The sequence below is a fragment of the Pseudophryne corroboree genome, chromosome 12 (genome assembly GCF_028390025.1).
Source record: "Pseudophryne corroboree isolate aPseCor3 chromosome 12, aPseCor3.hap2, whole genome shotgun sequence".
In the NCBI taxonomy this organism is placed as follows: domain Eukaryota; kingdom Metazoa; phylum Chordata; class Amphibia; order Anura; family Myobatrachidae; genus Pseudophryne; species Pseudophryne corroboree.
Genome location: NC_086455.1, coordinates 11,269,929 through 11,294,713, shown reverse-complemented (window position 1 = coordinate 11,294,713; position 24,785 = coordinate 11,269,929). Strand labels below are relative to the sequence as shown.

Genomic DNA, 24,785 nt, shown 5'->3' with positions numbered 1-24,785 from the left:
CATCTTCTCTACTCCTGCTCTATCCTATCTGTACCCCTCATCTCCTCTACTCCTGCTCTATCCTATCTGTACCCCTCTTCTCTACTCCTGCTCTATCCTATCTGTACCCCTCTTCTTCTCTACTGCTCTATCCTATCTGTACCCTCATCTTCTCTACTCCTGCTCTATCCTATCTGTACCCCTCTTCTTCTCTACTGCTCTATCCTATCTATACCCTCATCTTCTCTACTCCTGCTCTATACTATCTGTACCCCTCATCTCCTCTACTCCTGCTCTCTTCTATCTGTACCCCTCATCTTCTCTACTCATGCTCTCTTCTATCTGTACCCCTCATCTTCTCTACTCATGCTCTATCCTATCTGTACCCCTCATCTTCTCTACTCCTGCTCTCTTCTATCTGTACCCCTCATCTCCTCTACTCCTGCTCTATCCTATCTGTACCCTCATCTCCTCTACTCCTGCTCTATCCTATCTGTACCCTCATCTCCTCTACTCCTGCTCTATCCTATCTGTACCCTCATCTCCTGCTCTATCCTATCTGTACCCCTCATCTTCTCTACTCCTGCTCTATACTATCTGTACCCCTCATCTCCTCTACTCCTGCTCTCTTCTATCTGTACCCCTCATCTTCTCTACTCATGCTCTATCCTATCTGTACCCCTCATCTTCTCTACTCCTGCTCTATCCTATCTGTACCCCTCATCTTCTGTACTCCTGCTCTCTTCTATCTGTACCCCTCATCTCCTCTACTCCTGCTCTCTTCTATCTGTACCCCTCATCTTCTCTACTCCTGCTCTATCCTATCTGTACCCTCATCTCCTCTACTCCTGCTCTATCCTATCTGTACCCCTCATCTTCTCTACTCCTGCTCTATCCTATCTGTACCCCTCATCTTCTGTACTCCTGCTCCATCCTATCTACCCCTCATCTTCTCTACTCCTGCTCTATCCTATCTGTACCCCTCATCTTCTCTACTCCTGCTCTATCCTATCTGTACCCCTCTTCTTCTCTACTGCTCTATCCTATCTGTACCCCTCTTCTTCTCTACTCCTGCTCTATCCTATCTGTACCCCTCATCTCCTCTACTCCTGCTCTCTTCTATCTGTACCCCTCATCTCCTCTACTCCTGCTCTCTTCTATCTGTACCCCTCATCTTCTCTACTCCTGCTCTATCCTATCTGTACCCCTCATTTTCTCTACTCCTGCTCTATTCTATCTGTACCCCTCATCTTCTCTACTCCTGCTCTATTCTATCTGTACCCCTCTTCTTCTCTACTCCTGCTCCATCCTATCTACCCCTCATCTCCTCTACTCCTGCTCTATTCTATCTGTACCCCTCATCTCGTCTACTCCTGCTCTCTTCTATCTGTACCCCTCATCTCCTCTACTCCTGCTCTCTTCTATCTGTACCCCTCATCTTCTCTACTCCTGCTCTATCCTATCTGTACCCCTCATCTTCTCTACTCCTGCTCTATCCTATCTGTACCCCTCTTCTCTACTCCTGCTCTATCCTATCTGTACCCCTCTTCTTCTCTACTCCTGCTCTATCCTATCTGTACATCTTCTCTACTCCTGCTCTATCCTATCTGTACCCCTCACCTCCTCTACTCCTGCTCTATCCTATCTGTACATCTTCTCTACTCCTGCTCTCTTCTATCTGTACCCCTCATCTCCTCTACTCCTACACTATCCTATCTGTGCCCCTCATCTTCTCTACTCCTGCTCTCTCCTATCTGTACCCCTCATCTTCTCTACTCCTGCTCTATCCTATCTGTACCCCTCATCTTCTCTACTCCTGCTCTATCCTATCTGTACCCCTCATCTTCTCTACTGCTCTATCCTATCTGTACCCCTCATCTCCTCTACTCCTGCTCTCTTCTATCTGTACCCCTCATCTTCTCTACTCCTGCTCTATCCTATCTGTACCCCTCATCTTCTCTACTCCTGCTCTATCCTATCTGTGCTCCTCATCTTCTCTACTCCTGCTCTATCCTATCTGTACCCCTCTTCTTCTCTACTCCTGCTCTCTTCTATCTGTACCCCTCATCTTCTCTACTCCTGCTCTATCCTATCTGTGCCCCTCATCTTCTCTACTCCTGCTCTCTTCTATCTGTACCCCTCATCTTCTCTACTCCTGCTCTCTTCTATCTGTACCCTCATCTTCTCTACTCCTGCTCTATCCTATCTGTACCCCTCATCTTCTCTACTCCTGCTCTCTTCTATCTGTACCCCTCATCTTCTCTACTCCTGCTCTATCCTATCTGTACCCCTCATCTTCTCTACTCCTGCTCTATCCTATCTGTACCCTCTTCTTCTCTACTCCTGCTCTATCCTATCTGTACCCTCATCTTCTCTACTCCTGCTCTATCCTATCTGTACATCTTCTCTACTCCTGCTCTATCCTATCTGTACCCCTCATCTTCTCTACTCCTGCTCTATCCTATCTGTGCTCCTCATCTTCTCTACTCCTGCTCTCTTCTATCTGTACCCCTCATCTTCTCTACTCCTGCTCTCTTCTATCTGTACCCCTCATCTTCTCTACTCCTGCTCTCTTCTATCTGTACCCCTCATCTCCTCTACTCCTGTTCTATCCTATCTGTACCCCTCATCTCCTCTACTCCTGTTCTATCCTATCTGTACCCCTCATCTCTTCTCTCACACGCCAGGTCTGCAGAGGCATTATGGGAAGAAGCTGAATCACAGGAATGAGATACAGAAGCGGCAGCACCAGGAGTATGTCCGTGCAGAGGAGGCTGGAGAGCAGGTTAGGTATAAGTCCGTTGCAGAGTGATTACAGCCTGGAATAATGATGACATTCTGGGAATGAGTCAGTGAAATGTTTGGGGATTTCTGGTGTAATCCCTTGCTCTGGTATTTATAGGACACTAAGGTCCTAGCATACATGGAGGAGTGGGTACATTATTCACTACTAAAGGAGAAGTTCTGTTCTGTTCCCCGTCTCCATGTGTTTGGTCACAGACTAAATGCTGTGCAGAGAATGCAGTGATTGTGCTTTTATGGGGGGAAACTAAATATAGTGAGGCAGAAACGAGTTCAGCCGGAAACACATTTTAATTGGTTCAATTCTTGTTATAGAATAAAGCATTTCCATAAACTGCACGGGCTCAGCCAGGCTCAAAGAAGGGCGAGGTGCTCAAGTGCACCCAGAGGTGTGAGTAAAATATTAGGATAAATGACTGTTCATCAAAGGACCCCCTCTGATATTCCCTCATGTATCCTGATATTTCACACCCTCCCCCGAGTGCAGTCACTGGGTGGGTCAGGTTTACGCTGATGACGTCTCTGGTACTTCCCATCATAACTATTACTGACCAGAGGTCACATATGGGTCAGGAGATCCAGGTCTTCATAGTAATCGCCGTGAGAATACACTGAGTGCCGCAGTCCAGCTTGTATATATGTGTAGTAGGTGACCAGTGCGCTCAGCCGCGTACCCCCAGTATACGGATTATAGAACGTCCTCATACTTTCTCTCTTTGTGCAGCTCCCCAAGGGCCCGGCTCCCCTGCTTGCCCAGACCAGGAAGATTACCCAGAATGCATTGCTGAAGGCTGCACCATACAACAGCTGCTGCTCTAGAAAAAGGTAGAAACGTGGGGGGTTCTGTAAGAGCCTGGTGTAAGTGGTCTGCCACTGGGTACAGCTGCTGTATAAAATGACTATACAGCCTATCCATTCCTAATATGCTCTGTGTCCCGTGCTCTTGCTGGAAGATGACCGGTTTCATATAATGTGTAGACGGTGGGTCTTCTCTGTCTTATGTCACTGCGGCATGGGGAGGGCAGGGAGAGCTGGAGCTACAATTGTCACACATCTGCGTGCTCGTTTAGCAGACTTTTATTCCCACGTTGGAATACTACATGAAGTAAATAGGATGTGTTAATGAGAGCACACTGGGTAATGATGAACCTTTGCAATCAAATATTTTCCACACAGGTCATGTTGTAGTTTGATTTTCTCTTAATAGTCCCCACTAAATGTATTTAATCTGCAGACTATTAACATTTGAGATTTGGGAATAACTGCAGTAACCTGTCCACCATTTAGCAATTACCAAAACACTGTCCTTTTTAATTACCTTTTATTAAAGAAATCAATGTTACCTATGAGACAGCAAGTTCGATTCAAAGTGAAGCCAGCATGCCAACGGAATTTACACTTTTAGACTGTGACAGTCATTTAAATCGGGCAATAACACTGCCCCGAAATGATGCTGTACCAAGTACCTTTTCTTTTTTTTTCATTATTATCTATTTTTTGTTTTTGCAACTCTTAAAAATGACCAGAACAAAACAATAACAGCACGTTGTAGGATACTGTGTTATAAATGCATCTTACCAGCACATCTTAGAATGAAAGATTGTACATAGACCAGGTGATCTAGCATTCACCTCAAGTCATGGTAATAGGGTGAGAGATGAGCTGGATGAGTAACAGAAACATAAAGAACAATAGAACCCAAGTAACACTATACACTGAGAAGAGCCGCAGGTGAGAAACCATCACAACTGCCACGTAACTCTTTAAATGGTCGGCAAAGGGAACAGCATATAAATATATCACAGTATTTCAGTTTAATATACAGTGTATTTATCGTATGTGTACCTATTTTATTCCAGGCCGGATGCTGGAAAGAAGATGAGCTCCTCTGAGATACCTCCTTCTTCTGCCCCTATAGCGATTACAGAGAGCAGCCATCCCGTTACCTCATGGCCCGTCCCCCCAGAATCCACAGCCGGAGTGTCCCACAGTGAGCCCACTGGCAGCTTCTCGGGTGAGAGCATTTAGAATTTGTCCTCATCACGTCGGCTCCCCCAGCCAATCTGTATCAGTAGTGTATATAGTCCAACATCCAAGAGGAGCTGCGTCATCTGGCTCCTTACTCGCATCATGTCTGACAGCCTAAGTTCTGCATTGCGATCTGTCTTCTGCAAACACTGGACCATAGTACACTGATCAGCACAGGACACAAACTGCGGGATGTAATGGAGTCCGAGATCGCTAGAGGTGCGGGATGCCGAATGATCTCAGACGTTTTTTAAAGGGACAGACACAAGGCAAAAACCATGCCTTGTAAGTGATTTCCCCTTTAAAAACACGCCTGAGATCGTCCGGGATCTCGGACTCCATTACATCCCACCGTATGGGCTAGATTTACCAAGGAGCAGATTTGACTTTAATAATAGTGCTGCAAGGTGTGGCGTGTTTTGTACTCCATATTATCCACTTGTATTTCAGCAACAAGGGTTCATATATTTCCTGTCAATAATCCTATATAATAATTGGCTAACTGCTCCTCACCTTCTGTTATGTGCACTGGTGGCCACTAGAGGCCGCCACAGACCAAATGAAAGTGATCATGCAGGGAGATGTTACAGCCTGCTGATAATTATTCACACTTGCTGAATACAGAGAGAGGGTGCTGGGGAGAGAGGGGGTAGGGGTAGGTTTTTGGTGTGGCAGTTGCCATTTATAACAACCTTTCATATTCAAAATTGACTGGATTGTCCATCCTTTTGTTTGAACGCTGCACCCCCCTCCCCCCCCCCCCCATGTACACTGCACCGCCCACCATATACTGCCCCTATATATACACTGCACCCTCATACCCCTCTGTATAGTGCCCCCTATATCATACCTCCCAACATGACCCTCTCCAGGAGGGACGCAATGCTCTGCTCCTGGACTTTCCTCTTAATGTATGATTGCCGGCACCTGTGCTGAACAAGTAATGGATAAGAAAGGTGTTTCAGCACAGGTGCCGGCAATCATACATTAAGTGAAAAGTCCAGGAGCAGAGCATTGTGTCCCTCCTGGGGAGGGTCATGTTGGGAGGTATGCTATATACAGGGCCGGTGCAAGGTTTCTCAGCACCCTAGGCAAATTGTCAGCTGCCCCCCCCCCCCCCCCCCCCCACATATATGTGTGTGTATGTAGTCTCATATATATATTTCTCTAACGTCCTAAGTGGATGCTGGGACTCCGTAAGGACCATGGGGAATAGGGCACAAAATAAAAGCTTGAGATATCAGGTGGTGTGCACTGGCTCCTCCCCCTATGACCCTCCTCCAAGCCAGTTAGATTTTTGTGCCCGGCCGAGAAGGGTGCAAACTAGGTAGCTCTCCAGAGCTGCTTAGAATAAAAGTTTAGTTAGGTTTTTTTATTTTCAGTGAGTCCTGCTGGCAACAGGCTCACTGCATCGTGGCACTAAGGGGAGAAGAAGCGAACTCACCTGAGTGCAGAGTGGATTGGGCTTCTTAGGCTACTGGACGTTAGCTCCAGAGGGACGATCACAGGTTCAGCCTGGATGGGTCACCGGAGCCGCGCCGCCGTCCCCCTTACAGAGCCAGAAGAGACGAAGGTCCGGTGAAAGCGGCGGCAGAAGACATCCTGTCTTCAAGACTAAGGTAGCGCACAGCACCGCAGCTGTGCGCCATTGCTCTCAGCACACTTCACACTCCGGTCACTGAGGGTGCAGGGCGCTGGGGGGGAGCGCCCTGAGACGCAATATAACACACATATACCTTAGCTGGCAAAAGGAATACATCACATATAGCTCCAGGGCTATATGGATGTATTTTTTCCCCTGCCATTTTACACAAAAAAGCGGGAGTTAAGGACGTCGTGAAGGGGCGGGGCCTATCTCCTCAGCACACTGGCGCCATTATTCCCTCACAGCTCCGCTGGAAGGACGGCTCCCTGATTCTCCCCCGCAGTACTGCATCTGATTCAGGGTAAAAAAGAGAAGGGGGGGCATTTTGGCAGCAAATAACTAGATTAACAGCAGCTATAAGGGATTAACACTTATATAAGGTTATCCCTGTATATATATAGCGCTGGGTGTGTGCTGGCAGACTCTCCCTCTGTCTCTCCAAAGGGCTAAGTAGGGTCCTGTCCTCTATCAGAGCATTCCCGGTGTGTGTGCTGTGTGTCGGTACGCGTGTGTCGACATGTATGAGGAGGAAAATGAGGTGGAGGCGGAGCAGTTGCCTGTGTTAGTGATGTCACCCCCTAGGGAGTCGACACCTGACTGGATGATTGTGTTTAAGCAATTAAGTGATAATGTCAGCAATTTACAAAAAACTGTTGACGACATGAGAAAGCCGGCAAATCAATTAGTGCCTGTTCAGGCGTCTCAGACACCCTCAGGGGCCCTAAAACGGCCGCTACCTCAGTGGGTCGACACGGATCCAGATACAGATACTGAATCTAGTGTCGACGGTGACGAGACAAACGTAATGTCCAGTAGGGCCACACGTTACATGATCACGGCAATGAAAGAGGCATTGAACCTTTCTGACACTACAAATACCTCAAAGGCGGGTATTATGTGGGGTGTGAAAAAACTGCCAATAGTTTTTCCTGAGTCTGAGGAAATAAATGAGGTGTGTGATAAAGCGTGGGTTTCCCCCGATAAAAAACAGCTAATTTCTAATAAGTTATTAGCACTATACCCTTTCCCGCCAGAGGTTAGGGCACGGTGGGAAACACCCCCTAGGGTAGATAAGGCGCTCACACGTTTATCTAAACAAGTAGCGTTACCGTCCCCTGATACGGCCACCCTCAAAGAACCAGCTGATAGGAGGCTGGAAAATATCCTGAAAAGTATATACACACAGACTGGTGTTATACTGCGACCAGCAATCGCATCAGCCTGGATGTGCAGTGCTGGAGTCGCATGGGCGGATTCCCTGACTGAGAATATTGATACCCTGGATAGGGACAATATTCTGTTAACTATAGAACATTTAAAGGATGCATTGCTATATATGCGTGATGCGCAGAGGGATATTTGTACCCTGGCATCAAGAGTAAGCGCAATGTCCATCTCTGCCAGAAGAGCATTATGGACCAGACAGTGGTCAGGGGACGCAGATTCCAAACGGCACATGGAAGTATTGCCGTATAAGGGGGAGGAGTTATTTGGGGCTGGTCTAACAGACCTGGTGGCCACGGCAACGGCTGGAAAATCCACCTTTTTACCCCAGGTTACTTCACATCAACAGAAAAAGACAGTCTTTTCAAACTCAGTCCTTTCGTTCCCATAAGTACAAGCGAGCAAAAGGTCACTCTTTTCTGCCCAAGGGCAGAAGAAGAGGAAAAAGGCAGCACCATGCAGCCGCTTCCCAGGAGCAGAAGCCCTCCCCTGCTTCTGCCAAGTCTTCAGCATGACGCTGGGGCTTTACAAGCAGACTCAGACACGGTGGGGGCCCGTCTCAAGAATTTCAACGCGCAGTGGGCTCACTCGCAAGTGGATCCCTGGATTCTACAGGTAGTATCACAGGGGTACAAACTGGAATTCGAGGCGTTTCCTCCTCATCGGTTCCTGAAGTCTGCTTTACCAAAGTCTCCCTCCGACAGGGAGGCAGCTCTGGAAGCCATTCACAAGCTGTACTCCCAGCAGGTGATAATCAAGGTACCCCTCTTACAACAGGGAAAGGGGTATTATTCCACACTATTTGTGGTACCGAAGCCGGACGGCTCGGTGAGACCAATATTAAATCTAAAATCTTTGAACACTTACATAAAAAGGTTCAAATTCAAGATGGAGTCACTCAGAGCGGTGATAGCGAACCTGGAAGAGGGGGACTATATGGTGTCGCTGGACATCAAGGATGCTTATCTCCACGTCCCAATATATCCTTCTCACCAAGGGTACCTCAGGTTTGTAGTACAAAACTGTCATTATCAGTTTCAGACGCTGCCGTTTGGATTGTCCACGGCGCCTCGGGTCTTTACCAAGGTAATGGCCGAAATGATGATTCTTCTACGAAGAAAAGGCATCTTAATTATCCCTTACTTGGACGATCTCCTGATAAGGGCAAGAACCAAGGAACAGTTAGAAGTCGGAGTGGCACTATCTCAGGTAGTGCTAAGTCAGCACGGATGGATTCTAAATATTCCAAAATCGCAGCTGATTCCAACGACACGTCTACTGTTCTTAGGAATGATTCTGGACACAGTCCAGAAGAAGGTGTTTCTCCCGGAGGAGAAGGCCAGGGAGTTATCCGAGCTAGTCAGGAACCTCCTATAACCAGGACAGGTCTCAGTGCATCAGTGCACAAGGGTCCTGGGAAAAATGGTGGCTTCTTACGAAGCGATTCCATTCGGAAGATTCCATGCAAGAACTTTTCAGTGGGATCTACTGGGAAAATGGTCCGGATCGCATCTTCAGATGCATCAACGGATAACCCTGTCGCCAAGGACAAGGGTGTCTCTCCTGTGGTGGCTTCAGAGGGCTCATCTACTAGAGGGCCGCAGATTTGGCATTCAGGATTGGATCCTGGTAACCACGGATGCCAGCCTGAGAGGCTGGGGAGCAGTCACACAGGGAAGGAATTTCCAGGGCTTGTGGTCAAGCATGGAAACATCTCTTCATATAAACATTCTAGAACTAAGGGCCATTTACAATGCCTTAATTCAAGCAAAACCTCTGCTTCAGGGTCAGGCGGTGTTGATCCAGTCGGACAGCATCACGTCAGTCGCCCACATAAACAGACAGGGCGGCACGAGAAGCAGGAGGGCAATGGCAGAAACTGCAAGGATTCTTCGCTGGGCGGAAAATCATGTGATAGCACTGTCAGCAGTGTTCATTCCGGGAGTGGACAACTGGGAAGCAGACTTCCTCGGCAGACACGACCTTCACCCGGGAGAGTGGGGACTTCACCCAGAAGTCTTCCACCAAATTGTAAACCGTTGGGAAAGACCAAAGGTGGACATGATGGCGTCACGTCTAAACAAAAAACTGGACAGATATTGCGCCAGGTCAAGGGACCCTCAGGCAATAGCAGTGGACGCTCTGGTAACGCCGTGGGTGTACCAGTCAGTGTATGTATTCCCTCCTCTGCCCCTCATACCGAAAGTATTGAGAATCATAAGAAGGAGAGGAGTAAGAACTATACTCGTGGTTCCGGATTGGCCAAGAAGGTCTTGGTACCCGGAACTTCAAGAGATGCTCACGGACGAACCGTGGCCTCTACCTCTAAGACAGGACCTGCTACTGCAGGGGCCTTGTCTGTTCCAAGACTTACCGCGGCTGCGTTTGACGGCATGGCGGTTGAACGCCGGATCCTGAAGGACAAGGGCATTCCAGAAGAAGTCATCCCTACTCTGGTAAAAGCCAGAAAGGAAGTAACCGCAAAACATTATCACCGCATTTGGCGTAAATATGTTGCGTGGTGTGAGGCCAAGAAGGCCCCTACACAGGAATTTCAACTGGGTCGTTTCTTGCATTTCCTGCAAACAGGACTGTCTATGGGCCTAAAATTAGGGTCCATTAAGGTTCAAATTTCGGCCCTGTCGATATTCTTCCAGAAAGAACTGGCTTCAGTACCTGAAGTTCAGACATTTGTGAAAGGGGTGCTGCACATACAGCCTCCTTTTGTGCCTCCAGTGGCACCTTGGGATCTCAATGTTGTGTTGAGATTTCTAAAATCACACTGGTTTGAACCATTGTCTACGGTAGATTTAAAATATCTCACGTGGAAGGTGTCGATGCTGTTGGCCTTGGCTTCAGCTAGGCGTGTGTCAGAATTGGCGGCTTTATCATGTAAAAGCCCTTACCTAAATTTTCATTCTGACAGGGCGGAATTGAGGACTCGTCCTCAATTTCTACCTAAGGTGGTTTCTGCATTTCACATGAACCAACCTATTGTGGTACCTGCGGCTACTAGGGACTTAGAGGACTCTAAGTTGCTGGACGTTGTCAGGGCCTTGAAAATATATGTTTCCAGGACGGCTGGAGTCAGGAAAACTGACTCGCTGTTTATCCTGTATGCACCCAACAAGCTGGGTGCTCCTGCTTCAAAGCAGACGATTGCTCGTTGGATTTGTAGTACAATTCAGCTTGCACATTCCGTGGCAGGATTGCCACAGCCAAAATCAGTAAAAGCCCATTCCACAAGGAAAGTGGGCTCATCTTGGGCGGCTGCCCGAGGGGTCTCGGCTTTACAACTTTGCCGAGCAGCTACTTGGTCAGGGGCAAACACGTTTGCTAAATTCTACAAATTTGATACCCTGGCTGAGGAGGACCTGGAGTTCTCTCATTCGGTGCTGCAGAGTCATCCGCACTCTCCCGCCCATTTGGGAGCTTTGGTATAATCCCCATGGTCCTTACGGAGTCCCAGCATCCACTTAGGACGTTAGAGAAAATAAGATTTTACTTACCGATAAATCTATTTCTCGTAGTCCGTAGTGGATGCTGGGCGCCCATCCCTAGTGCGGATTGTCTGCAATACTTGTATATAGTTATTGTTACAAAAAATTCGGGTTATTATTGTTGAGCCATCTTTTCAGAGGCTCCTTTAAATTTATCATACTGTTAACTGGGTTCAGATCACGAGTTGTACGGTGTGATTGGTGTGGCTGGTATGAGTCTTACCCGGGATTCAATATCCTTCCTTATTATGTACGCTCGTCCGGGCACAGTATCCTAACTGGCTTGGAGGAGGGTCATAGGGGGAGGAGCCAGTGCACACCACCTGATATCTCAAGCTTTTATTTTGTGCCCTGTCTCCTGCGGAGCCGCTATTCCCCATGGTCCTTACGGAGTCCCAGCATCCACTACGGACTACGAGAAATAGATTTATCGGTAAGTAAAATCTTATTATATACACACACACACACAGTGGTCGAAGTGGAAATTTTGAAGTGGGGGTATGCAAAAGTCAAGGAAAAGGGGGCATGGTCACCCAAAAGGGGGCGTGTCCCGTGTAGTAGAACCCCTTATACTATCTAGTACTGGTGCCCCTTTCACATTAAAGCACACGGTACGAGCCGAAATTCACATTATAGCACACGGTACGAGCCGAAATTCACATTGTAGCACACTGAATGAGCCGAAATTCACATTGTAGCACACTGAATGAGCTGAAATTCACCTTGTAACACACTGAATGAGCCGAAATTCACATTGTAGCACACTGAATGAGCCGAAATTCACATTGTAGCACACTGAATGAGCCGAAATTCACATTGTAGCACACTGACTCAGCCGAAATTCACATTGTAGCACACTGACTGAGCCGAAATTCACATTGTAGCACACTGAATGAGCTGAAATTCACATTGTAGCACACTGAATGAGCTGAAATTCACCTTGTAACACACTGAATGAGCCGAAATTCACATTGTAGCACACTGAATGAGCCGAAATTCACATTGTAGCACACTGACTCAGCCGAAATTCACATTGTAGCACACTGAATGAGCTGAAATTCACATTGTAGCACACTGCATGAGCCGAAATTCACATTGTAGCACACTGAATGAGCTGAAATTCACATTATAGCACACTGAATGAGCCAAAATTCACATTGTAGCACACTGAATGAGCCGAAATTCACCTTGTAGCACACTGAATAAGCCGAAATTCACATTGTAGCACACTGAATGAGCCGAAATTCACATTGTAGTACACTGAATGAGACGAAATTCACATTATAGCACACTGAATGAGACGAAATTCACATTATAGCACACTGGGAGGGAGACAGTGCAAGCCACAGCCGCTGGATAGAAGAGGGACGGGTGCCACAGGCCGCCTGATCACTGCCAGCGACAGTGATCGATTCGGGGAAGAAAAGATAAAATCATATCTCTGCATAATTCGAGATATATATATATATATATATATATATATATATAAAACCAGTAGAAACATGCATCGGCACTCAGAGACTCCTCCCAACACGTTAAAATGTAAACAGTGATTTATTGCATCCTGAAAGTGACCAACGTTTCGGGGCCGTGGCGCCCCTTTGTCAGGTGATCACCAAAGGGGCGCCACGGCCCTGAAACGTTGGTCACTTTCAGGATGCAATGTGTGTGTGTGTGTGTGTATGTGTATATATATATATATATATATATATATATGTATATATATATATACATATATATATATATATATATATATATATATATATACATATATATATATATACACACAATGTATATCACTGTAGTAAAATAATACATTGAAAATATACATTGCCAGGATGCATGAGCAATTGTTTTATACAACAGAGACTTGACTCACCAAGCCCTGAGCACAGTAGAGATCCCCTGCAGTAGCATGTAGAGGGAGAAACAAGAGTGCAGGGAGAGAGACACTTTCCGTTTCACATTAGCATTTAGCAGAAGTCCGTGCCTTAGGAGGAATTTTTATGGCTGTTGGTGTATTAGCGTGGATTTCCATGACCCCTCGCCCCCTGCATGCACCTGTGAATACTGTGGCCGAGAAAGAGATCCACAGTGCGGCAGGGGACATCACAGCTGTGCAGGGGACACCAACTGCTATTCACCTTTACCCCCCTCCCTACCCCTATCACTGCACCTAGTATTGCCTGCCCCAAACCCCCTCCTTTACCCCAGTATTGCCCAAACTTCTATCTATCCTTGCCCCCGGGCCCTCCATACCCTGGCACTGCCTCCAGTACTGCAGGTAGGTACTGATGAGATGCGGCCGCGGGATTGCGGGGAGGGGAAGGAGGGGACGGATAACAATGTGCTTGATGTCTCCCGGAGAGGCGGCGCCCGATGCGGCAGCGGAGCGGACCAGGGCAGCGGGTGACTCCTTCATGTGCTGCCCTGAGTCTGACCTGTGTCACTGTCAGTCAGTCACTGTGCTGTGCCGAAAAGCAGGGGTGAAGGGGGGGGGGGACGCCTGCCGCGGGAGACGAAGACCATCGCGTGGGGCCCGGGGAGCGCCGGAGCGGCCACGGCGGGTAGTCGGGACTGTGTGACTGAGTGTCAGGTCATAATGTGGGACGCACCGGGATTGCATGGGGGGGGGGGGGGCGCGGATAACAGTTTTCTCGCTCTCCCGGAGAGGCGGCGCCTGATGCAGCAGCGGAGCGGACCAGCGACCAGGGCAGCGGGTGACAGCAGGACTCTCCTTCATGAACTAAAGTAGCTAGGGCGGCACACTCACGTTTGAAGGCAGTGGCACTGCAGAGTCCAGACAGTCAGACGTGGTGGGCCAGGCGCCAACGAGCTGCTCCTCTTAAAGAATAGGAGCGGGAGCCTGAGGAGTGTGTGTGTTCTTTCACTTTGCGGTTCCGCCCTCCAGTGGTCGCCGCCCTAGGCAGCTGCCTAAAGCTGCCTAGTGGTAGCGCCGGCCCTGGCTATATATGTGCGCCGGTGGAGGTGCGGGGGTCCTGTGCTTGCTCCTCCCACACCCCGCACAGGCAATGCCCAGACCCCTGCGGCCAGCTGCTGGTGGCTACTGGAGTCCTCTACCCCCAGACTAGCCGGGAGCTGTGCGGGGACTGATGAGCTTACACGTGCCAGTACTGGTGTGTATAGTGCAGCATCATTATAGCCTGCCCATCACACATATACAGCATCTATATTTATAACACATTCAGCATGACAGAGCCCCAGCTCCCAGCAGCAGGACTTCCAGAAACCCTGTGTGAGTAGCGACCTACCCACCCTATAATCCTATGGGACAAGGGCTTCTCCTGTGCGGTAGTTTAGACTATGCTTCAGGCTTGGAATTCAGCCTTAGCCCTCATATATTATCAAAGATAGCATTCCTACTTCCAGTGGTGTGCTTATCATAACTACCATCCTAAAGTCATTGGATCCCTAGGGTGATAGCCTTCTTATAGGCGGGTCTCGCCATGGGTCTTCGTATGGCTTCTCTGAAGGTCCAGGTCTCGGCCCTATTGGTCTGGTTCAAGAAGAGACTGGCTCCCTTCCCAGATGTACGTACCTTCCTTCAGGGGGTACTCGGAATCCAGCCTCCTATATCCAGGTGCATGAAACGCATTAATGTACCAACAGGTGCCCCCAGCCCCTCTCACTGCTTCTATCTCTTCCCCAAACACATAAGAGCCTCGTATCTCAGCAGCAGTGATGGCAGATGGCGGCCTAGTAATGGAATCGGTAGTATTTATCATTATGATGTGTGATACATGTGTGTCCTGTATTGAGCATATGAGGGTACACACATTCAGCAGTTGTGTGTAACCGGGAACTTATCCAGAACTGTTCCCTGCTCAGGTGTCTCCAAACCTTCTGCGGTGCAGAAACACAGCGGACGCAGGAAGAAGCGGAAGAGCTCGGGGAAAGGGGAGGAGCCAGGTGATGACCCGGACAGAAGACGGGAGATGCAGCACTACCTGTTACTGAAGAGGTGAGTGAGACCCTGCTGGGAAGGGATTGCTGCCTGGGAATTCCTGTGCTGTTGCTCCTGGCAACAAGACACCGGGTTCGGTCCACCAGTCATCTCTAGTATGAACATGTTGGCTATGTGGCAATGTAGAAGTGAATCGGGGAAGAGTAAAGACACTCAGATATGTGGATCATCACCTATAATTGGTGTCTGGTGCAGGTGTGGGGTCACTTACCCGGAAACCAGTGGTGACTGTACACATGATCGCGGTGCGCCAGCGGCACTTTCTGCGGTCACTGTGAGGAGCGCTGGTAATAACTGGCTGCCAGGGACAGCGGGGGTCTGTTCTGTGTGCTGTACAGGTGTCAGGACTGGATCCCACAGCACACAATGGGTGTGAGCCCTGAGCCCCCCTCCCCCCTGAGTCAGTGACGTGGTACAGTCCAGACGTGACCAACTCACTGGGGGGGAGATGTATCAAGACTTGGAGAGAGATAAAGTGAAGTCACTCAAAGCAACCAATCAGCTCTAAGTGTCATTTATCCAGCAAAAATGACAGAACCGGATTGGTAGCTTTGGGCAACTTCTACCTCTCCCCAAGGCTTGATACATCTCCCCTTCAGTGGCGGTGGTGGGGTTATTATAATCTTATTATTGTACTTGTTCACACCGCGTTCCCTTTCTCTGCAGCTCCGGCTGGATCCCTGATGGCACGGGAAAGTGGGTTAAGGATGAGAGCGTGGAGTTTGACTCTGATGAAGACGAGCCCCCGGCTGTACCACCACCCTGATGCTTCAGGTTGTCCGGACTTGGCCCTTACTATGGACACTTCTTATGCAGCCTCAGATCGGCCTCTTATCCCTGGTATCCGGCCAGAGACACCAGGACCTGCTAGTCAGGCACAGACTGTGGGTATTAAAGACTGCGGGTGGTATAGTATAGGAATGAGAGAGCTGCGCCGTCTGGATGGTGATGAAATAAATCAGTGGCCAAAATCCTAGAGGGAGAGAGAGAGAGAGAGAGGTCCTTCTGTATATTGGAGCAGTATAATAGGAAATTGGGATTCGCTCAACTGATTTATATGGAATGGGTGAGAGTTGGGATAAATGCAATGGCTAGCCAGTTGCATACAATATTTGTATTTATTTTTCTATTGTGTTTTGCAATAAAAGTTATATAAAAACTCAGCGTGGTAACACAGGTAATGTGTGTATTCGGTTGATGTTGAAAAGTACATAAACTCTAATACGTGTGTTTCTGAGCGAGTGTCTGTGTCTGACGGATAGAACCAGTGCATCAGATAATATGGCAGCGCCCATTGGATCACAAATACACGGAGTGATGACCCCGCTGGGATAAAAAGTGCCTGGCGGACTGCTGCTGAGTGGTAAGCATGTGCTGGTGATGGGCAGGGCTGATGAAAACGCAGCTGTGCCAGCTCTCCCGTCTGTCGGAACAGCAAATATAATGCAACATCTGGGATCCGGTCAGAATACTGACGCTGGAATCCCGACACTATTCGGAATGCCAACAGGAGTATCCCGAATATGGTCTGCAGGTCGGAGACGGAAACCCTACCACCAGGACCCTGAACGAACAGCCACTGCCATGCGGGAGAAGTAAGCCGGGAGTGAGAGGAGGGGCTAGGGTTAGGCACCCCCCAGGGAAGGTTAGGGTTAGGCTGAGGGGGGTTACGATTAGCACCATCGGGGAGGGTTAGGGGGACAGGAGGGAAGGTAATCCTGTAGGGATTTCAAACATCGGGATGCCGCGGTCTGCACCTTGAACGCAGTCAAATCAATCCCATCCCCAACATCCATACCCAGCATTTGTAAAAGAAGATGTTTCAGATTCCGGCAATAACTCATCCTCGGCTGCTGGAAGAACTACAATCTCCAGCTGTGTATCTCCTTCACCCTGTAGCTGCGCTCCCTACTGGTAGTGACTGGGGGGAGTCCTAGCTGAGACCTCTACCTGCAGGGCGCTCCTTGCATGTTCTGATTGTGCCTTATGCACACTACACTGCTGTGGCCGCAGCATGCGGATGCCGGTTTTGATGGAGACCCTAGAGGGCCCTACACACTGGGCGATATAAACGATCTTGTTTGGTAATGAACGATAAATCATTTATATCGCTCAGTGTGTATGCATGAATGACGTGCGACCCTGCAATCGTTTATCGTTGATCTACCCTTGTTTAAACATGCAAGTCAATTTGAACGTCATAGATGTAATGTACTCTCAAAACGTCCAAATTTACCATCAATATCGTCCAGTGTAATTGACCATCGATATCGTCCAGTGTGTAGACAAAATCAATAATCGATAGTATCGTTGGTCGATTACATCGGCCAGTGTGTAGGGGCCTTAAGTGTCATGCAACAGCTGCATGTTTCTTTTTACTGCCCTTGCACATGACTGGCTGATGGACAGAAAAGCCTCCATCCTTCTCTAGGTGTGGGATAGCACACTGGGCTAGGAGCCTGACTGCAATGCTGGAGTCTGTGGTTTGAATCCCAGGCTCTCCTCATTTTGCAGTATATTGGCCATTGCACTGGGGTCATTGATAACATTAAGAAATGCTTTATTGATACTCTGAATCCTGAGATGGCTCAGTCAGTATGTCAGTGCTCTGTGGTGTTGGGGTTGCTGGTTCGAGTCCCAAGACTTGAGCTTCTACCATGCTGCTTCTAGACAAACTGGGTCTGTCTGTGTTTTTATTACTTTTTAATTAACTTAAAATCAAAAAAACCTGCGTAGCTCCTTTGCCCTGTAGCAGCCCTCCCTACTGGCAATGACGGGGATGTCCTAGCTCAGATCTCTATCCTGGGGACACTCCTTGCATGTTCTGATTGTGTGTTATGCACCATCAGGGCTGCTGGGAGGAATCCTCCACATGAGGCACCTAGCTACGAGGACTCACCATTGCTGTCAGGGTGGGAGGGAGGCATGCAGGGTGAGTGCGGTGTGGGGTGGGCATGCTGGGAGCCTGCTTACAAGAAGCGGCGAGAGTATCGTCATCCAGCCGGGATCATTATCCAACGTGCTAAAGGGAAGCCGTCATGGGATTCGAACCTGAGATCCCACCATCATAACCAGTATATGGAGCAGCTACTAGCCCACTGAGCTACACAGGCTACAGAGACATAGGCTTCCTTTCCTCAGTGTTATCCTCTAGCCTAGTGCAAAACCCACAGAACTAAGGGGGTCATTCCGAGTTGTTCGCTCGCTAGCTGCTTTTAGCAGCATTGCACACGCTAGGCCGCCGCCCTCTGGGAGTGTATCTTAGCTTAGCAGAATAGCGAACGAAAGATTAGCAGAATTGCGAATAGAAATTTCTTAGCAGTTTCTGAGTAGCTCCAGACTAAAGGTGGGTACACACTAATAGATATATCTGCAGATCAATTGATCTGCAGATATATCTATGGACGGATCGGGCAGTGTGTTGAGCATACACACTGCCCGATCCGTCGGGGGACTGACGTCATGAACTGGGCGGGCGTGTACACACGCCCGCCCAGTTCAGCTGTCAATCACCGCTGGCCGCCGCAGCATGTGTACGGGCGGTCGGCCGACCGCCCACTACACACACAGCGACACGCCAATATATCGGTAGATATATTGGCCGTCGGCTGTGCTGCGCGGCCGGCGCGATACGTTTGTGAACGACGGAGTTCACAGACGTATCGGCCGTACACACTGGCCGACGGACCCGCAATATATCAGCCGTTCAAGAGAACGGCCGATATATCGACCAGTGTGTACGGGCCTTTACTCCTACACTGCGATCAGCTCAGCCCATTTCGTTCCTGGTTTGACGTCACAAACACGCCCTGCGTTCGGCCAGCCACTCCCCCGTTTCTCCAGACACTCCCGCGTTTTTCCCTGACACGCCTGCGTTTTTCTGCACACTCCCAGAAAACGGCCAGTTTCCGCCCAGAAACACCCACTTCCTGTCAATCACACTCCGATCACTTCAACAATGAAAATTCTTCATTCGGACGTGAGTAAATCTACTAAGTTTTGAGCAAAAATACTTAGCGCATGCGCATTTTTGCCTTAAACGCTCCGTTGCGAAAATTGGCAACGATCGAACAACTCGGAATGACCCCCTAAATGGAATTCCACCATCACTGCTGGTATAGAGAGCAGCTACTAGCCCACTGAGCTACGCAGGATACAGAGAGATAGACTTCCGTTCCTCAGTGTTATCATATAGCCTAGTGCAAAATCTACAGAACTAAATGGAAACCCGCATAGGACTCGAGCCAATTAACTCACCATCACCAGTAGACTGCAGCCCCTAGCCCACTGAGCTACACAGGCTACAATAAGCCCAACATCTTTTTCTTAGTGTCATCAACTAGCCTAGAGCAAAATCCACAGACCTAAATAGATACCTCCATGGGGATTCAAACCCCTCCAACATTTCCATAGAAGATAACTACCACCATCCCACTACACCACTGTGGCTGCAGCATGCTGACACCACTTTTGATGGAGACTCTAAGTAATGTAACAGCTGCATGCTTCTTTTTAGCATCACTTCACCTGACTGATTGATGAACAGAAAAGTCTCCATCCTTCTCTAGGTGTGGGATAGCTCACTGGGCTAGGAGCCTGACTGCAGTGCTGGAGTTTGTGGTTCGTAACCCAGGCTCTCCTCATTTTGCAGTATATTGGCCATTGCACTGGGGTCATTGATAACATTAAGAAAAGTTACACTGATACTCTGTATCCTGAGATGGCTCAGTCAGTATGTCAGTGCTCTGTGGTTCTGGGGTCACTAGTTCAAGTCCCAAGACTTGAGCATGGCTTCTCCTACGCAAAATGGGTCCAGGTGTGTTATATTTACTTTTATATGTTCTTTAAAAAAAAAAAAAAATAACAACAAAAACCTGCGTAGCTCCTTTGCCCTGTAGATGCCCTCCCTACTGGCAATGACTGGGATGTCCTAGCATCTTCCACATGAGGCGCCTAGCTACAAGGATTCACCATTGCTGTCAGGGTGGCATGCAGGGTGAGTGCGGTGTGGGGGTGGGCATGCAGTGTGGAGGGGCATATAGGGAGCCTGCTTACAAGAAGCGGCGAGAGTATCGTCATCCAGCCGGGATCATTATCCAAGGTGCTAAAGGGAAACCATCATGGGATTCGAACCTGGGATCCCACCATCACTGCCAGTGTATGGAGCAGCTACTAGCCCACTGAGCTACGCAGGCTACAGAGACGTAGGCTTCCGTTCCTCAGTGTTATCCTCTAGCCTTGTGCAAAATCCACAGAACTAAAAACGTACCTACTTGGATATTGGAACCAGAGAACCACCATCACTGTCAGTGTAGCGGACAACTCTTAGCTGACTACGGTATACAGCTTACAGTGTCCCAGGCATCTATTTCTCAGTGTCATCAACTAACCCAGGGCAAAATCCACAGAATGAAAGAGAATGTATAATTGGCAGAACCTATATAAGTGCCAGCGGTGTGTGATAGATGTCAGTCCACATGATGAACAACTTATCCTAGTTATGGTTAAGTAACACCTACACCTATACACCCAGTGGTGGCAGTGGGGTATATAATGTAGGGGTGTGAGGTAGTATGTAGCACACACCTATACCTATACACCCAGTGGGGTATATAATGTAGGGGTGTGAGGTGGGAGGTAGCACACAACTATACACCCAGTGGTGGCAGTGGGGTATATAATGTAGGGGGTGGGAGGCAGCGCACAACTATACACCCAGTGGTGGCAGTGGGGTATATAATGTAGGGGTGTGAGGTGGGATGTATACACCCAGTGGTGGCAGTGGGGTATATAATGTAGGGGGTGTGAGGTGGGATGTAGCACACACCTATACCTATACACCCAGTGGTGGCAGTGGGGTATATAATGTAGGGGGTGTGAGGTGGGATGTAGCGCACAACTATACACCCAGTGGTGGCAGTGGGGAATATAATGTAGGGGTGTGAGGTGGGAGGTAGCGCACACCTATACCTATACAGCCAGTGGTGGCAGTGGGGTATATAATGTAGGGGTGTGAGGTGGGATGTATACACCCAGTGGTTGCAGTGGGGTATATAATGTAGGGGTGTGAGGTAGTATGTAGCACACACCTATACCTATACACCCAGTGGTGGCAGTGGGGTATATAATGCAGAGGTGTGAGGTGGGATGTAGCGCACACCTATACTTATACACCCAGTGGTGGCAGTGGGGTATATAATCTAGAGGTGTGAGGTGGGATATAGCACACACCTATACCTATACACCCAGTGGTGGCAGTGGGGTATATAATGTAGGGGGTGGGAGGTAGCGCACAACTATACACCCAGTGGTGGCAGTGGGGTATATAATGTAGGGGTGTGAGGTGGGATGTATACACCCAGTGTTGGCAGTGGAGTATATAATGTAGGGGTGTGAGGTGGGATGTAGCGCACACCTATACTTATACACCCAGTGGTGGCAGTGGGGTATATAATGTAGGGGTGTGAGGTAAGATGTAGCGCACACCTATACCTATACACCCAGTGGTGGCAGTGGGGTATATAATGTAGGGGGTGTGAGGTGGGATGTAGCGCACAACTATACACCCAGTGGTGGCAGTGGGGAATATAATGTAGGGGTATGAGGTGGGATGTATACACCCAGTGGTGGCAGTGGGGTATATAATGTAGGGGTGGGAGGTAGCGCACACCTATACCTATACAGCCAGTGGTGGCAGTGGGGTATATAATGTAGGGGTGTGAGGTGGGATGTATACACCCAGAGGTGGCAGTGGGGTATATAATGTAGGGGTGTGAGGTAGTATGTAGCACACACCTATACCTATACACCCAGTGGTGGCAGTGGGGTATATAATGTAGGGGGTGTGAGGTGGGATGTATACACCCAGTGGTGGCAGTGGGGTATATAATGTAGGGGTGTGAGGTAGTATGTAGCACACACCTATACCTATACACCCAGTGGTGGCAGTGGGGTATATAATGTAGGGGGTGTGAGGTGGGATGTAGCACACACCTATACCTATACACCCAGTGGTGGCAGTGGGGTATTATAATGTAGGGGGTGTGAGGTGGGATGTAGCACACACCTACACCTATACCTATACACCCAGTGGTGGCAGTGGGGTATATAATGTAGGGGTGTGAGGTGGGATGTAGCGCACACCTATACCTATACACCCAGCGGTGGCAGTGGGGTATATAATGTAGGGGTGTGAGGTGGGATGTAGCACACCTATACCTATACACCTAGTGGCGGCAGTGGGGTATATAATGTAGGGGTGTGAGGTGGGATGTAGCACACACCTATACCTATACACCCAGTGGTGGCAGTGGGGTATATAATGTAGGGGTGTGAGGGGGGATGTTGCACACCTATACTTATACATCCAGTGGTGGCAGTGGGGTATATAATGTAGGGGGTGTGAGGTGGGATGTAGCGCACACCTATACCTATACACCCAGTGGTGGCAGTGGGGTATATAATGTAGGGGTGTGAGGTGGGATGTTGCGCACACCTATACCTATACACCCAGTGGTGGCAGTGGGGTATATAATGTAGGGGTGTGAGGGGGGATGTAGCACACCTATACCTATACACCCAGTGGTGGCAGTGGGGTATATAATGTAAGGGTGTGTAGTGGGATGTAGCGTACACCTATACCTATACACCCAGTGGTGGCAGTGGGGTATATAATGTAGAGGTGTGAGGTGGGATGTAGCACACACCTATACCTATACACCCAGTGGTGGCAGTGGGGTATATAATGTAGGGTTGTGAGGTGGGATGTAGCGCACACCTATACCTATACACCCAGTGGTGGCAGTGGGGTATATAATGTAGGGGTGTGTAGTGGGATGTAGCGCACACCTATACCTATACACCCAGTGGTGGCAGTGGGGTATATAATGTAGAGGTGTGAGGTGGGATGTAGCGCACACCTATACCTATACACCCAGTGGTGGCAGTGGGGTATATAATGTAGGGGTGTGAGGTGGGATGTAGCGCACACCTATACCTATACACCCAGTGGTGGCAGTGGGGTATATATTGTAGGGGTGTGAGGTGGGATATAGCACACACCTATACCTATACACCCAGTGGTGGCAGTGGGTTATATAATGTAGGGGTGTGAGGTGGGATATAGCACACACCTATACCTATACACCCAGTGGTGGCAGTGGGTTATATAATGTAGGGGTGTGAGGTGGGATATAGCACACACCTATACCTATACACCCAGTGGTGGCAGTGGGGTATATAATGTAGGGGTGTGAGGTGGGATGTAGCGTACACCTATACCTATACACCCAGTGGTGGTAGTGGGGTATATAATGTAGGGGTGTGTAGTGGGATGTAGCACACACCTATACCTATACACCCAGTGGTGGCAGTGGGGTATATAATGTAGGGGTGGGAGGTGGGATGTAGCGCACACCTATACCTATACACCCAGTGGTGGTAGTGGGGTATATAATGTAGGGGTGTGAGGTGGGATGTAGCACACACCTATACCTATACACCCAGTGGTGGCAGTGGGGTATATAATGTAGGGGTGTGAGGTGGGATGTAGAGCACACCTATACCTATACATCCAGTGGTGGCAGTGGGGTATATAATGTAGGGGGTGTGAGGTGGGATGTAGCGCACACCTATACCTATATACCCAGTGGTGGTAGTGGGGTATATAATGTAGGGGTGTGTAGTGGGATGTAGCACACACCTATACCTATACACCCAGTGGTGGCAGTGGGGTATATAATGTAGGGGTGTGAGGTGAGATGTAGCACACACCTATACCTATACACCCAGTGGTGGCAGTGGGGTATATAATGTAGAGGTGTGAGGTGAGATGTAGCGCACACCTATACCTATACACCCAGTGGTGGCAGTGGGGTATATAATGTAGAGGTGTGAGGTGGGATGTAGCACACACCTATACACCCAGTGCTGGCAGTGGGGTATATAATGTAATTAGCACTGGTGACACAGGGCCCGATGGTGTGCGTGCTACAATTATTGCGTGTCTGCGCATGAACAGAACGTGTTCTGCATTGTCGCTCGCAGTTCCCCCAGGCTGAAGTATGGCTGACATGCTGCAGCAGTTTGGGGGTAGAACGGGGGCATGGTTGGCCTGTGTGTCTGGAAATGAAAGAGTGTCACCCCTGTTTTCTGGTAGTGCCGGTGTCAGGATAATCATCAGAGGACGCAGATTTCCCGGCCTCGTAAGCAGGAAGGACGTGGCCAGTGTCTAAAGCTTCAGCTTACTCAGAAGGCCGATGCTGGAAACACCGGGACCGATGGTCACGATGGTGATCCGATGTTGTGTCTTCAGACTCAGTACTCAGATCTCCAAAGCTGTCATTAGGAGTCTATCTCCTCAGACGCCTCCTGCTGCATTTGCAGGATAGCTGTACGGTATTGCTCGGCGGCTTCTCTGCGGCTGTGCAATACCGTCCAGCTATGAATCTGACACACAGTGGCAGATCAGGGTCTTTTTGCTGTGACATACAGTCTCATCCACATAACGGGTGCAGGGTGTGCGGTGCAAACAGGCTCCTAGGTCAAGGAGGACCCACACTGCACAGCCTGTGTTCTAAAGTACATACATCTGGAATGCCACGATGGAAGCATCGATCAAAAC

At 49.0% G+C, this 24,785-nt stretch overlaps 1 protein-coding gene across 1 annotated transcript in view; it reads left to right on the top strand.

The window, feature by feature from the left end:
• The window catches only part of SCNM1 (sodium channel modifier 1), a 40,877-nt gene extending 24,551 nt beyond the window's left edge, over positions 1 to 16,326 (top strand). The window contains exons 4-8 of the mRNA XM_063946981.1: positions 2,667 to 2,764; positions 3,506 to 3,606; positions 4,641 to 4,795; positions 15,028 to 15,160; positions 15,830 to 16,326. Of these exons, the coding sequence (XP_063803051.1) occupies positions 2,667 to 2,764; positions 3,506 to 3,606; positions 4,641 to 4,795; positions 15,028 to 15,160; positions 15,830 to 15,929 (587 nt within the window). The 3' untranslated portion in view covers positions 15,930 to 16,326. The remainder of the gene's footprint in view (positions 1 to 2,666; positions 2,765 to 3,505; positions 3,607 to 4,640; positions 4,796 to 15,027; positions 15,161 to 15,829) is intronic.
• The last annotated feature ends 8,459 nt before the right edge of the window (positions 16,327 to 24,785 follow it).